The sequence below is a fragment of the Oncorhynchus kisutch genome, unplaced genomic scaffold (genome assembly GCF_002021735.2).
Source record: "Oncorhynchus kisutch isolate 150728-3 unplaced genomic scaffold, Okis_V2 scaffold3958, whole genome shotgun sequence".
Classification (NCBI taxonomy): Eukaryota; Metazoa; Chordata; class Actinopteri; order Salmoniformes; family Salmonidae; genus Oncorhynchus; species Oncorhynchus kisutch.
The window spans coordinates 5,001-19,831 of record NW_022265903.1 but is presented as its reverse complement, the minus strand read 5'-3'; the positions used below and the strand labels follow the sequence as shown (position 1 = coordinate 19,831).

The window sequence follows — 14,831 nt, the reverse complement described above, 5'->3', positions numbered from 1 at the left end:
ATGGAGAGAGACACCAGACAAGACACAGAGACAGCAACAGAGGAATAGGATTTGATGGAGAGAGACACCAGACAAGACACAGAGACAGCAACAGACGACACAGAGAAAGTGATGGAGAGAGACAGAAGAGAATAGAGTTCCAGACAGTTGTAGAATGTATACCAAGACACATTGTAAGAGCTATAAAGAGAGAGGGGGTGGGAGAGAGAACAGGCATAACCTGATATGTAAATGAGCAGAGCAAATGAAACTCACTTTTGACGACCTGATGATCATCCAGACTGTGTTTCTATTGAGAGATAAAAGGTAAGACGACGATTGTTATGTGTTTTCATATAGTAGATGATATTGTTATGTGTCATATAGTTGATGATATTGTTATGTGTCATGTAGTTGATGATATTGTTATGTGTCATGTAGTTGATGATATTGTTATGTGTCATGTAGTTGATGATATTGTTATGTGTCATATAGTTGATGATATTGTTATGTGTCATGTAGTTGATGATATTGTTATGTGTCATGTAGTTGATGATATTGTTATGTGTATTCATATAGTTGATGATATTGTTATGTGTCATATAGTTGATGATATTGTTATGTGTCATGTAGTTGATGATATTGTTATGTGTCATGTAGTTGATGATATTGTTATGTGTATTCATATAATTGATGATATTTCTGGTGGACAGTGTTATAATAGTCCTACTCTCCTTAAAATGTTTTCAATATAAATGAGATGCGTGGGGTGAATTTGTTCTGTGCCCATCTGTGTGCCCCAGGGCGATCACTCCTACACTATCTAGAATCTAAAAGGGTTATTTGGCTGTCCCCATAGGAGAACCCTTTGTAGAACCCTTTTTGGTACTAGGTAGAACCCTTTTGGGTTCCATGAAGAACCCTTTCCACAGAGGGTTCTGCATAGAAGCCAGGAGAATTCTACCTGGAACCCAAAAGCGTTCTCCTATGGGGACAGCCAGAGGACCTGTTTGGAACCCTTTAGTCTAAGAGTGTACTGTATCATAGGTCTATAGACCAGGGTGATCTCCTACTGTATCATAGGTCTATAGACCAGGGTGATCTCCTACTGTATCATAGGTCTATAGACCAGGGTGATCTCCTACTGTATCATAGGTCTATAGACCAGGGTGATCTCCTACTGTATCATAGGTCTATAGACCAGGGTGATCTCCTACTGTAAGACTAACAACAACTTACACTTCCTCAAAACAGGTTGTGTGTATTCATTAGTGCCCACTGTAACAAAACAACAGAAACCGTTTAGGTCACATTGTACAGCATTTAGAGAACTGTCTATGTTTTATGCAACATTTTAAAACTGTTGGCTGTGGAGTAAACTAATGAATACAACCCAGGTTGTTGCCTACGACTCGGCATGTTGATACCTGCCTGATGCTGAAACCTGAACGTAGCCTGAGGGGTAAACTAATGAACACAACCCAGGTTGTTGCCTACGACTCGGCATGTTGATACCTGCCTGATGCTGAAACCTGAACGTAGCCTGAGGGGTAAACTAATGAATACAACCCAGGTTGTTGCCTACGACTCGGCATGTTGATACCTGCCTGATGCTGAAACCTGAACGTAGCCTGAAGGGTAAACTAATGAATACAACCCAGGTTGTAGCCTACGACTCGGCATGTTGATACCTGCCAGATGCTGAAACCTGATTGTGGCCTGAGGGGTAAACTATGATACTAGCTAGATATACTGGTTTTCTAAAAATAGCCAACTTCAGTTAGCTTCACATTCCAGCTGAGGCCTCATCCATCAGAATATACAGAACACAACAGAAAATATCTCAATGACTTGACATGTTCTGGTTGTGAATTCAGGCTACAAGGTGAGAATCCTGCCAGGGATTATTGTAAAGTGTGGAGATAAATTAAATGTCTGGTGTAATGTTAGTATAGTGAATGACAGTAAAACACTCCTAACAGTAGATAAATTAAATGTCTGGTGTAATGTTAGTATAGTGAATGACAGTAAAACACTCCTAACAGTCTACTTCTACTGAGACAGGTTGGTGTCAGTTTAATCATACAACATGGAGCTGACTGGACGTGGTCAAGTCAAATTCAATATATCAATATTCAGATATTATAGTTCTACATTTAACATTTCATATGATAATGTAATTGTATCATAGTTCCTCTATAGTGTAGTGATCCTCACTATATGAGCCACGTCACAATTCCAACCAAGTTACCCAATTGGTGCCAATGGTGCGACGCGTAGGTTGTTCACCTTTAACACATGCAACCTGGGTTCGCTTCCCTGCCCCGCTGTTTGCTACATTGGTGTCTGAGACATGCTTTTGTGTGAGCCAGGTAACAATTCCCACCATGTGGGTTAACCCTATTGGTGCAATACGTAGGGTGTTGACCTCCCTGCCCGCTGTTTTCAACTATATTAACAGCACAGGCTGCCTGTAGGGTGTTGACCTCCCTGCCCGCTGTTTTCAACTATATTAACAGCACAGGCTGCCCGTAGGGTGTTGACCTCCCTGCCTGCTGTTTTCAACTATATTAACAGCACAGGCTGCCCGTAGGGTGTTGACCTCCCTGCCTGCTGTTTTCAACTATATTAACAGCACAGGCTGCCCGTAGGGTGTTGACCTCCCTGCCTGCTGTTTTCAACTATATTAACAGCACAGGCTGCCCGTAGGGTGTTGACCTCCCTGCCTGCTGTTTTCAACTATATTAACAGCACAGGCTGCCCGTAGGGTGTTGACCTCCCTGCCTGCTGTTTTCAACTATATTAACAGCACAGGCTGCCCGTAGGGTGTTGACCTCCCTGCCCGCTGTTTTCAACTATATTAACAGCACAGGCTGCCCGTAGGGTGTTGACCTCCCTGCCTGCTGTTTTCAACTATATTAACAGCACAGGCTGCCCGACATTCGTTGAACAAAGAGACATAATACGAGTGAAAGGATTTTAGGATAAAAGTGTTGATTTAGAGTTGTCTTCTGGGTTCAGCCTTCTAGTTGCCTTTATCAACAGGTTGAAATGTAATAAATGACATCACAATGACATGTCCTCAGAGTTGGAAAGATCCTACATCTGTACACATTATTTAACATGGTGACATGGTGCTGCTAGTGATAGAAAACATTAAGAGACAGAATACAGGCGGTGGAGTTTGCACAAAGTTTACGTACAACAATATATTGAACTAGGTAGACTGAGCATAGAGCTAAAGGCTATAACTACGGGGAAGAAACTGTTCAGATTGGGGTCTATAACATCCAATCACTTAGGTTTACAGCAGCTGACAGTTGCAATTTCATTGCTAATAACTCAAACTTCCTTTTTCAGATAAAGACATCATCTCTGTACAGATGTAGGATCTGAATTTGATCACCCTGTTGCGGGAAAACTAAAACTTGCAGTATATTTGATGTTTTAAAAGGCTTCTGAAGTTTGTAATTTCCACTTTCCACTTTAAAATGTTAATTATAATCCACATCATTTTTCTGCTTCAGTAAACTGTCTCAAATTAAGATCCTACATCTGTAGCAAAACACCTGTCTTCCATGTATTCTCCTTTGACCATTTGACATCTTGTATTTACTGTTGTTTAGGCTGGTTGAATGAGTTGCCTATGAAAGCTACTTCATCTGTAAGAAAACAGGCGGCTGCACCAGTGACTGTAAGTTATGTGATTTCCTCATATGAAATTAAAAGTATGTTTGTAGCCTTCGCAGTTATAAAATGGCTGTTGAAACTGTGGCACATATTTCTCAGTACATTAGAAGTCAGATAAATGTGTTGAGACGTAGGAAAGATGGGCAAACTCTCGTTGGTCTTGGCTTTCTACACGCTATTATAAGGTTAGTCGATGTCAGACATTCAATAGTCAGAGTAGGTTTGAGCTATGATCACTTATCATGCTGACAACCTGATGGTCTCTGTGAACTAATCTGAACAGGTTTAGACTGGTCATCTATGATATGTAGGTTATATACAGTACATTCTCTGTCCTGCTACTGGTAGGACTATAACATTATGTGAACTGATCTGAACAGGTTTAGACTGGTCATCTATGATATGTAGGCTATAGCCGAGGTATAGACCTTGATCTGCATATCACTAACAAACTGCTATTATATATTATAACCTAGTCTACTTTACATAATATAACATCTACATATCACTAACAACCCACTATTATACATTATAACCTAGTCTACTTTACATAATATAACATATCACTAACAACCCACTACTATACATTATAACCCAGTCTACTTTACATAATATAACATATCACTAACAACCCACTACTATACATTATAACCTAGTCTACTTTACATAATATAAAATCTCTTACTTGTTGCTAATAACCTTTCTGAATGGATCAATGATTTCCCCCTCAGATCAATCATGTCCATTTTATCCCTTCTGTCTGTATACTCTGTTTAGAAAACAGATTGAAAGTCAATAAATAGCCACTTTTAAAGAATAAAAATAAGTGTGAGACATGACTTTGTGTTGCTGTACTGTCTATAACTACCTTAACAAACAGTGACTTATTGTTATTATTATTGTTATTATTGTTGTTGCTGTACTGTCTATAACTACCTTAACAAACAGTGACTTATTATTATTATTATTGTTATTATTGTTGTTGCTGTACTGTCTATAACTACCTTAACAAACAGTGACTTATTATTATTATTGTTGTTACTGTACTGTCTATAACTACCTAAACAAACAGTGACTTATTATTATTATTGTTGTTGTTGTTGTACTGTCTATAACTACCTTAACAAACAGTGACTTATTATTATTATTGTTGTTGCTGTACTGTCTATAACTACCTTAACAAACAGTGACTTATTATTATTATTGTTGTTGTTGTTGTACTGTCTATAACTACCTTAACAAACAGTGACTTATTATTATTATTGTTGTTACTGTACTGTCTATAACTACCTTAACAAACAGTGACTTATTATTATTATTATTATTGTTGCTGTACTGTCTATAACTACCTTAACAAACAGTGACTTATTATTATTATTATTATTATTATTATTATTATTGTTGCTGTACTGTCTATAACTACCTTAACAAACAGTGACTTATTATTATTATTATTATTATTATTATTATTATTATTGTTGTTGCTGTACTGTCTATAACTACCTTAACAAACAGTGACTTATTATTATTATTATTATTATTGTTGCTGTACTGTCTATAACTACCTTAACAAACAGTGACTTATTATTATTATTATTATTATTATTATTATTATTATTATTATTGTTGCTGTACTGTCTATAACTACCTTAACAAACAGTGACTTATTATTATTATTATTATTATTATTATTATTATTATTGTTGCTGTACTGTCTATAACTACCTTAACAAACAGTGACTTATTATTATTATTATTATTATTGTTGCTGTACTGTCTATAACTACCTTAACAAACAGTGACTTATTATTATTATTATTATTATTATTATTATTATTATTGTTGCTGTACTGTCTATAACTACCTTAACAAACAGTGACTTATTATTATTATTATTATTATTATTGTTGCTGTACTGTCTATAACTACCTTAACAAACAGTGACTTATTATTATTACAGACAGTTGCCATGGAGATGAAATGTCACAACTACATGTTCATGTGATGCATTAAATCACCTGATTGTTTCTATATGTCTGTTAGCAAATGTTTTATTTCTCCAAAGAGATCATGGATAAATGTGACCAATTGACATTCAGTAATTAGTTGTCACCATATTAACCACAACCAACATGTTGGATCTCTGTTTAGGGGTCAGTGCTCTAAAATGAGTCTCTCTGGGGAGAGAGAGGAGGGGGGCCCTGCCTCTAAAATGAGTCTCTCTGGGGAGAGAGAGGAGGGGGGCCCTGCCTCTAAAATGCATCTCTCTGGGGGACATGACACCAAAGCTAAGAGGTAAGATCACAATTTTATGAAGAATTTATTAAGTTTATTTCCAAAATAAATAGCTATCTTAAGATGAAAGCACTTACTGTAAATCACAAATCACTCTGGATAAGAGCATCTGCTAAATCAGGGGTTCTCAATCCGGGGTCTGTGGAGGTACTGCAGGGGTTCTCAATCTGGGGTCTGTGGAGGTACTGCAGGGGTTCCACGGCACCCTGACTGTACTCGTTGTAATGTACAACTCTTCACACCCGTTTAACAACTCTAAATATCTTTGGCATAGTAGGCATCAAGTCCCTTGCCAATAATGTTGCCTACAACATTGCATACAATGTTCATTTTCAGCTAACACATATTACGCCCTAGACGCCTTCAACTGCCCCATTTACAGCCATGTACAATTTAGGATTATTATTTAACAACATGATGTTGTGCTCCAAAGGGAGAACTTGAAATAACATGATGTAGATAATTAAATAATCAGAAGAAAAACGTGTTTGTTATTTTACACTCTTAGAACAGAAGGTTCCTTCTAGAACCAAAAAGGCTTCTATCACTTCCTTAAAATAGGAAATCAATAAAAGTTATATATATTTTTGGGTTCAGTGAAGAAGAACCTCTAGAGTTCTGATCAACAAAAGGTTCATGTTTTGAGGATGTGAACCCAGCAGCCCTCCAGTGGTCAGATCAATTCCACCTGTTTTTTCCAGCGCCCGGCCCGGGATTCGAACCAGCCACCTTTCGGTCACAGCTCCAACTCCAACCTGAGTTAATCTTCAGAAATAAGCATGAGTTAATCTGCCAAAATTAAGACAAAATGCTATGCAGACATACATGGTATCACTTGTTATACATAATTTTTATACATAAATCATTGCCAAAAGCACAAGACATACTGTTGCATGTTGGTCAATATTATTTATGGATTGATCACATAGAAATATAAAAATATTATTTTTGGCTACTACAAAGCAATTACATGTGGAACAGGAAGGTGGGACTAGAGACTTCATGCACAGTTACCCACCCACTTATACCCATAAGTATAAAATGTCTTTATTCTCACTTTATTCTCACCAATGTTCTACTCTGAGACACTTTGGCCATATGGACCCAGATCTCAACATAATGTTATAAAAAGACATAGAATGTTTGTTTTACATAATAATAAAAAATGAATATTACTAATGTAACCCACTGTAAAGACTGGGTTTAGTTGATTGTGTTCCACTGCTCATGTCCGCGTTCTGGAACTGTCCGCGTCCCCGTACAGAACTGTCCGCGTCCACGTTCGGTGTGGCGCCAAGCCGGTTACGCGCAGAGTGGACTGAGGTGATCTTGGGGAATAACGACGGAGTTTGTTACAGTGTTGAGACACCGAAGTTTATTGTTCAATTTCCTTTTTTCTTTACGGTCAGGGACAGTGTGAGTGTAGCCAGATCCTTTTCACTCTCTATCCTTGTTTCATTTTGTGTTTCACCGGATTCATCATCGAGATGAGGGACAGACGAACGACCTGCGAGCTAGTCGGTACAGCTCGGTAAGCTAGCTAGCTACTCTACCAGCAGCATCCTAGTTAGTCGGTACAGCTCGGTAAGCTAGCTAGCTACTCTACCAGCAGCATCCTAGTTATCCTAGCTAGTCGGTACAGCTCGGTAAGCTAGCTAGCTACTCTACCAGCAGCATCCTAGTTATCCTAGCTATTCGGTACAGCTCGGTAATCTAGCTGGCTACTCTACCAGCAGCATCCTAGTTATCCTAGCTAGTCGGTACAGCTCGGTAAGCTAGCTAGCTACTCTACCAGCAGCATCCTAGTTACCATAGCTACCACTACATCATCACCGGCTGTCTGCATTTCTTGTGGACCGATGGAGCTCCCCGGTTGTTTCTTCCACCTGTTAAATCCCGGTGAGGCTTCTCCCTCTCTCGTTGACGGATGCTGGCTACCTCTGTCCGGTTCTCCTCTCTTCACCAGATGGACGGTAACTTTAGTGTTTATTGAACACCGGGTAAATAATCACTAGTCAGAACCTCAACCTCAGTATACATTCATTATAAAAATCATGTTAATATCTGATATTGTGAGTAAACAACCTCGAGAGTGCGTCTTCCAGCCCTCCAATAAATTACATAATTCAACCCTCCCGGTTAGTAAATTTACCTCAACATGCCCCCGGAGAAGGCAGAGTAACGACACCAGCCTTTTAGCGGGGCTGACAGACTGACTACAACGCTCGCGACGACAAATTAATTTAGTTTTTAAAAATGACACGCTGCTCGCGCCATTAACTAACGTCTGGAAGTCCGTTCTATTTGTGAAACTCTTCTTATGTTTCCCCATCTGAGCTCAGAGTAGATGAGAGATGTAATGTTTGTCTCTGTTGTGTTGAAGTCCAATCCAGCAGAAGAGACCAGCCTCCCCTGTTCCCAGCTGTGTGTCCATGAAGAGTGACTGGTCTATGATTCAACCTATAGTGTTTAGAAAGGGAGACTTTTCTACTGAACAAAGGTAAGAAGAACTCATGGGTCCTGGTCAGTGAGTTAAACAACACTGTCTCTAGTCATTTCTCCTCTCCCACTTTCCCATTTATTGTTGTTGTTTTCATAATCCATAGGCTCATCCTTTTATCCATTTTCATAGTCCTAAAACAATATTAAACAAACACAACATTCCCTCCCTGTGTGTGTGTGTGTGTGTGTGTGTGTGTGTGTGTGTGTGTGTGTGTGTGTGTGTGTGTGTGTGTGTGTGTGTGTGTGTGTGTGTGTGTGTGTGTGTGTGTGTGTGTGTGTGTGTGTGTGTGTGTGTCTGAACTCCCTGGATGAGGAGATGTAATCTCTATTCTGGTTGCCTAGTCACTTATACCTACATGTGGATATTACCTCAATTACCTCAACTACCTGGTACCCTGCACATTGACTCAGTACTGGTACTCCTTATAGCCTCATTATTACCTCAACTACCTGGTACCCCGCACATTGACTCAGTACTGGTTCTCCTTATAGTCTCATTATTACCTCAACTACCTGGTACCCTGCACATTGACTCAGTACTGGTACTCCTTATAGTCTCATTATTACCTCAACTACCAGGTACCCTGCACATTGACTCAGTACTGGTACTCCTTATAGTCTCATTATTACCTCAACTACCTGGTACCCTGCACATTGACTCAGTACTGGTACTCCTTATAGTCTCATTATTACCTCAACTACCTGGTAGCCTGCACATTGACACAGTACTGGTACTCCTTATAGCCTCATTCTTGTTATTTTGTGTTGCTATTTCCTTATTTTTATTTACAAGGCACAAGGACAACGTAGCACGTCCTGTGAACACGTCAGGGTTCCATAGCCGGAGGCAGACCAGCAGAAACTGGATCAGCAGCACAACAAGGTAACACGTCTGGTGAACAGGTCAGAGTTCATATCCTCAGGCAGACCAGCAGAAACTGGACCAGCAGCACAACAAGGTAACACGTCTGGTGAACAGGTCAGAGTTCATGTCCTCAGGCAGACCAGTAGAAACTGGATCAGCAGCACAACAAGGTAACACGTCTGGTGAACAGGTCAGAGTTCATATCCTCAGGCAGACCAGTAGAAACTGGACCAGCAGCACAACAAGGTATCACGTCTGGTGAACAGGTCAGAGTTCATATCCTCAGGCAGACCAGCAGAAACTGGACCAGCAGCACAACAAGGTATCACGTCTGGTGAACAGGTCAGAGTTCATATCCTCAGGCAGACCAGTAGAAACTGGATCAGCAGCACTACAAGGTATCACGTCTGGTGGAGCCTGTATCAATACTGATAGGATGGAAAGAAAGGGAGCTCTGCTCTCAGATCAGCTTTCTCCATTCAAATATGTTCTTTACATTAGAATTATTTCACAATACTGACCACGGATCAGCTTCTATTATCCCCTATGGCTACAAATACTAAATGAATAAAATGTCAAATATAAGTGTTTTACATACAGATCTCATATTACTGTATTGAATTATTATATTAAAATATTTAAATATTGATGTTAAAAGTGTATCATTTATATAGTTATGTTAAACATTAAACGTTAAACATTCCTTATTAAACATGTATTTATTTGTTACATTTGTCTGTGTAGCAGATATATATTATTACTGTGTAAAACCTAGCAGATATATATTATTACTGTGTAAAACCTAGCAGATATATATTATTACTGTGTAAAACCTAGCAGTACTACTGATTTCTCTGAGAGTGAGGCAGATATATATTATTACTGTGTAAAACCTAGCAGTACTACTGATTCCTCTGAGAGTGAGGCAGATATATATTATTACTGTGTAAAACCTAGCAGTACTACTGGATGAGAGTGAGACAGATAGAAATTATTTAGAAAAAACATGATTATTTGTCTCTGAAAAAAACAAAACTTATAAACATAATTTCTTTAACGTTCGCGACGCTAAATGAATTTCGTTATTAAAAATGACACACTGCTCGCGCGCCATTAACTAACGTCTGGAAGTCAGTTCTATTTGTGAAACTCTTCTTATGTTTCCCCATCTGAGCTCAGAGTAGATGAGAGATGTAATGTTTGTCTCTGTTGTGTTGAAGACCAAACAAGCAGGAGAGACCAGCCTCCCCTGTTCCCAGCTGTGTGTCCATGAAGAGTGACTGGTCTATGATTCAACCTCTATACTTTAGAGAGGGAGACTTTTCTACTGAACAAAGGTAAGAAGAACTCATGGGTCCTGGTCAGTGAGTTAAACAACACTGTCTCTAGTCATTTCTCCTCTCCCATTTTCCCATTTATTGTTGTTGTTTTCATAATCAATAGGCTCATCCTTTTATCCATCTTCATAGTCCTAAAACAATATTAAACAAACACAACATTCCCTGTGTGTGTGTGTGTGTGTGTGTGTGTGTGTGTGTGTGTGTGTGTGTGTGTGTGTGTGTGTGTGTGTGTGTGTGTGTGTGTGTGTGTGTGTGTGTGTGTGTGTGTGTGTGTGTGTGTGTGTGTACTCCCTGGATGAGGAGATGTAATCTCATGTTTTGTCCACAGAAACCAACAGGAGAGATCAGAGTCAGAGATTCTCAGTGGTCAGTCTTCCCAGAGTCATCAAACAGACCTGGACTCCATATTCAGTGTATGTGGTCCTGTTATGTACATTTGTTTTTGTTTACCTCAAGTAAAGTTGATCTGTCAATCATTCATTAATGTGTTGATGAGAAAGCATTTATTCTCTTGCTTAACTTATTTACTTTATTTATTTCAGACGCTTGAAGAGAAAATTATGACATTTGTGAAGAACGAGCTGAAGATGTTCAAGAGGATTCTTAGTCCAGAACTCCCAGGAGGCTTTGAGAGTCAGAAGCAGGATAAGGAAGTGGTGGATGCTGATGATGAGAAGCAGGAGAGCAGTGCTAGAGAGGGGGCTCTGAAGATCACACTGCACATCCTGAGGAAAATGAACCAGAAGGAGCTTGCTGACACACTGGAGAAATGTAAGATCTGTCTGCCTCATGTTGAATGCTGTTTTATAACATTTAAAAGCTGTAGGTAAAGTACAGCTAAAGTAGCTGTGTAACTCAATGATATTGTAGCAGCCTTAACACAACACCTAGTGACCTCATCAAGTAGCAGCAGGGACGTGTTGATTCATTTAGAGAGAGAGACAACATTAATAATACCATCAATAATACCAATAATTTAGAGAGAGAGAGACAACATTAATAATACCATCAATGAGGCCTCCCGGGTGGCGCAGTGGTTAAGGGTGCTGTACTGCAGCGCCAGCTGTGCCATCAGAGACTCTGGGTTCGCGCCCAGGCTCTGTCGTAACCGGCCGCGACCGGGAGGTCGTTGTCTCATCGCGCACCAGTGACTCCTGTGGCGGGCCGGGCACAGTGCGCGCTAACCAAGTTGCCAGGTGCACGGTGTTTCCTCTGGCACATTGGTGCGGCTGGCTTACGGGTTGGATGTGCGCTGTGTTAAGAAGCTTGGGTTGGGTTGTATATCGGCGGACGCATGACTTTCAACCTTCGTCTCTCCCGAGCCCGTACGGGAGTTGTAGCGATGAGACAAGATAGTAGCTACTATACAATTACTAACACATAATTATAATAATAATATAATCAGTCACACCAGTCTGTAATGCATTGTGACAACATTTACACATTTATACAGTCAGTTAAGAGAATAAATTATTATAATGTACAACTTTATAACAGTCCTACAATACTGTAGACATTAAAACAGACGTAATATTAATATCCTCTGTGTTATTTCTAGATTCAGATGAGCTCGCTGTGATTTGCCAACGTGAACTCAAATCTAATCTAAAGAAGAAGTTTCAATGTGTATTTGAGGGGATCGCTAAACAAGGAAACCCAACACTTCTCAATAAGATCTACACAGAGCTCTACATCACAGAGGGTGGAACAGGAGAGGTCAATAATGAACATGAGCTGAGACAGATTGAGACAACAACCAGGAAACAAGCAAGACCAGAGACTGCAATCAAATGTAACGACATCTTCAAACCCTTAACTGGACAAGACAAACGAATCAGAACTGTGCTGACAAAGGGAGTCGCTGGCATTGGAAAAACAGTCTCTGTGCAGAAGTTCATTCTGGACTGGGCTGAAGGAAAAGCAAATCAGGATGTCCAATTTGTATTTTCATTCCCTTTCCGGGAGCTGAATTTGATGAAAGAGGACAAACACACTTTGATTGAACTTCTTAATCACTTCTCAATGGAAACCAAACAATCAGGAATCTCCATCTACAACAAGTACAAAGTTCTGTTCATCTTTGATGGTCTGGATGAGTGCCGACTGCCCCTTGACTTCCAGAAGAACAAGATCTGTTGGGACGTCACAGAGTCAACCTCAGTGGATGTTCTGCTGACAAATCTCATCAAGGGAAATCTGCTTCCATCTGCCCTCCTCTGGATAACTACCCGACCTGCAGCAGCCAATAAGATCCCTTCTGGGTGTGTTGACCAGGTGACAGAGGTACGAGGGTTCAATGACCCACAGAAGGAGGAGTACTTCAGGAAGAGATTCAGTGATGAGGACCTGGCCAGCAGAATCATCTCACACATAAAGACATCAAGGAGCCTTCACATCATGTGCCACATTCCAGTCTTCTGTTGGATTTCTGCTACAGTCCTTGAACACATGCTGAAACATAAGAGAGAAGAGATGCCCAAGACTCTGACTGAGATGTACACACACCTTGTGGTGTTTCATACCAAACAGAAGAATGAAAAGTATCTTGGGAAAGAAGAGACAGGTCCACACTGGAATAAAGAGAGCATTCTGTCACTGGGAAAACTGGCTTTTCAACAGCTTGTGAAGGGCAATCTGATTTTCTATGAAGAAGACCTGAAAGAGGCTGGCATTGATGTCAATGAAGCCTCAGTGTACTCAGGATTGTGCACACAGCTCTTTAAAGAGGAATGTGTGCTGTACCAGGACAAGGTGTACTGCTTCGTACATCTGAGCATTCAGGAGTTTCTGGCTGCTGTATATGTGTTCCTCTCATTCAACAACAATGAGAATATAATGAACAAACTGCAAACAAAAGACGAGCCTGAAGTTACTTTCTACAAGAGTGCTGTGGATAAAGCCTTACAAAGTGAGACGGGAAACCTGGACCTTTTCCTCCGCTTCCTTCTGGGCCTCTCACTGGAGTCCAATCAGAAGCACTTACGAGGTCTACTGACAAAGACAAGAAGCAGCTCACAGAGCCATGAAGAAACAATCGAGTACATCAAGGAGAAGATCGGGGAGGATCTCTCTCCAGAGAGGAGCATCAATCTGTTCCACTGTCTGAATGAACTGAATGACCATTCTCTAGTGAAGGAGATCCAAAGATACCTGAGATCAGGAAGTCTCTCAGAACCCAACCTGTCACCTGCACAGTGGTCAGCTCTGGTCTTTGTGTTGCTGACTTCAGAAAAGGAGCTGGATGTGTTTGACCTGAAGAAATACTCCAGATCAGAGGAAGGTCTTCTGAGGCTGCTGCCAGTGGTCAAAGCCTCCAGGGCTGCTCTGTGAGTAAATAAAATGACATTTAAGAACTAATCATCAGGAAGAAATATTCAGTTTAGAGAAAAATATGTATTATAATATGTATATAATATTATATATAAAAACAAATATCCAGTTTATAGAAAATTATGTATATAATTTTACGTTGAAAAACAGTGTTGTTTGAGAGAATAAACCAAATGCATCTACTATTGTCCTTCTACACTACTGGTGTTAAATTAACAGTGTTTGTGAAGTCATGATGATCTCTTTGTCAGGCTGTCAGGCTGTGGAGTCACAGAGGAAGGCTGTGCTTCTCTGGTCTCAGCTCTGAGGTCAAACCCCTCACACCTGAGAGAGCTGGACCTGAGTAACAATGACCTGAAGGATTCAGGAGTGAAGCTGCTCTCTGCTGGACTGGAGAATCCCCACTGTAAACTGGAGACTCTGAGGTCAGTATTATCAGATATGAAAGCACTTTATGTATGTAGTTCTCCCATTTGAAAAGTCGTAATTATTCGGTTATATTCACTTATAATGTATTAAAGTAGTCATACGTTTAGTATTTGGTCCCATATTCCATGCCTGCAGTGATAACATCAAGCTTGTGATTCTACTAACTTGTTGAATTAATTTGCAGTTTGTCTTGGTTGTGTTTTAGATGTTTTCCTCACTGTCTGTCTTCTGACTGATTCTGCTTTTTAAACTGGTCTGGTCAGTCTACTATAATATTTGTACTAGACATGTTTCTATCTGCAGGCAATACTTTGATCATTTGTCTTTTTTTATGATGATACACTATTTTATGAATAGATATGGAAGGTTTCAGGACACTGATGTATCTGAATATGCTGAAA

General features: G+C 39.9%; 1 protein-coding gene across 2 annotated transcripts; it reads left to right on the top strand.

Annotated features, from left to right (window-relative positions):
• The first annotated feature begins 5,821 nt into the window (after window positions 1-5,821).
• On the top strand, window positions 5,822-14,001 carry LOC116372495 (NLR family CARD domain-containing protein 3-like). 2 transcript variants are annotated; one of them, XM_031821297.1, is made up of 7 exons: window positions 5,822-5,964; window positions 8,348-8,464; window positions 9,260-9,349; window positions 10,552-10,668; window positions 11,000-11,084; window positions 11,214-11,442; window positions 12,230-14,001. In XM_031821297.1, exons 1-7 carry the CDS (start codon window positions 5,837-5,839, stop codon window positions 13,999-14,001), a joined length of 2,538 nt encoding a protein of 845 aa, XP_031677157.1. In that variant the 5' UTR covers window positions 5,822-5,836. The 2 variants fall into 2 exon arrangements, with proteins under 2 accessions (XP_031677157.1, XP_031677158.1); XM_031821298.1 differs by lacking the exon at window positions 10,552-10,668 and having other exon boundaries at window positions 5,823-5,964.
• The last annotated feature ends 830 nt before the right edge of the window (window positions 14,002-14,831 follow it).

Coding starts and splice junctions, on each gene's coding strand:
- LOC116372495 (XM_031821297.1), top strand. CDS start 5,837: ATGAGTCTCTCTGGGGAGAGAGAGGAGGGGGGCCCTGCCTCTAAAATG. Junction 5,965..8,347: donor CATGACACCAAAGCTAAGAG/GTAAGATCACAA, acceptor GTTGTGTTGAAG/TCCAATCCAGCAGAAGAGAC. Junction 9,350..10,551: donor TGGATCAGCAGCACAACAAG/GTAACACGTCTG, acceptor GTTGTGTTGAAG/ACCAAACAAGCAGGAGAGAC.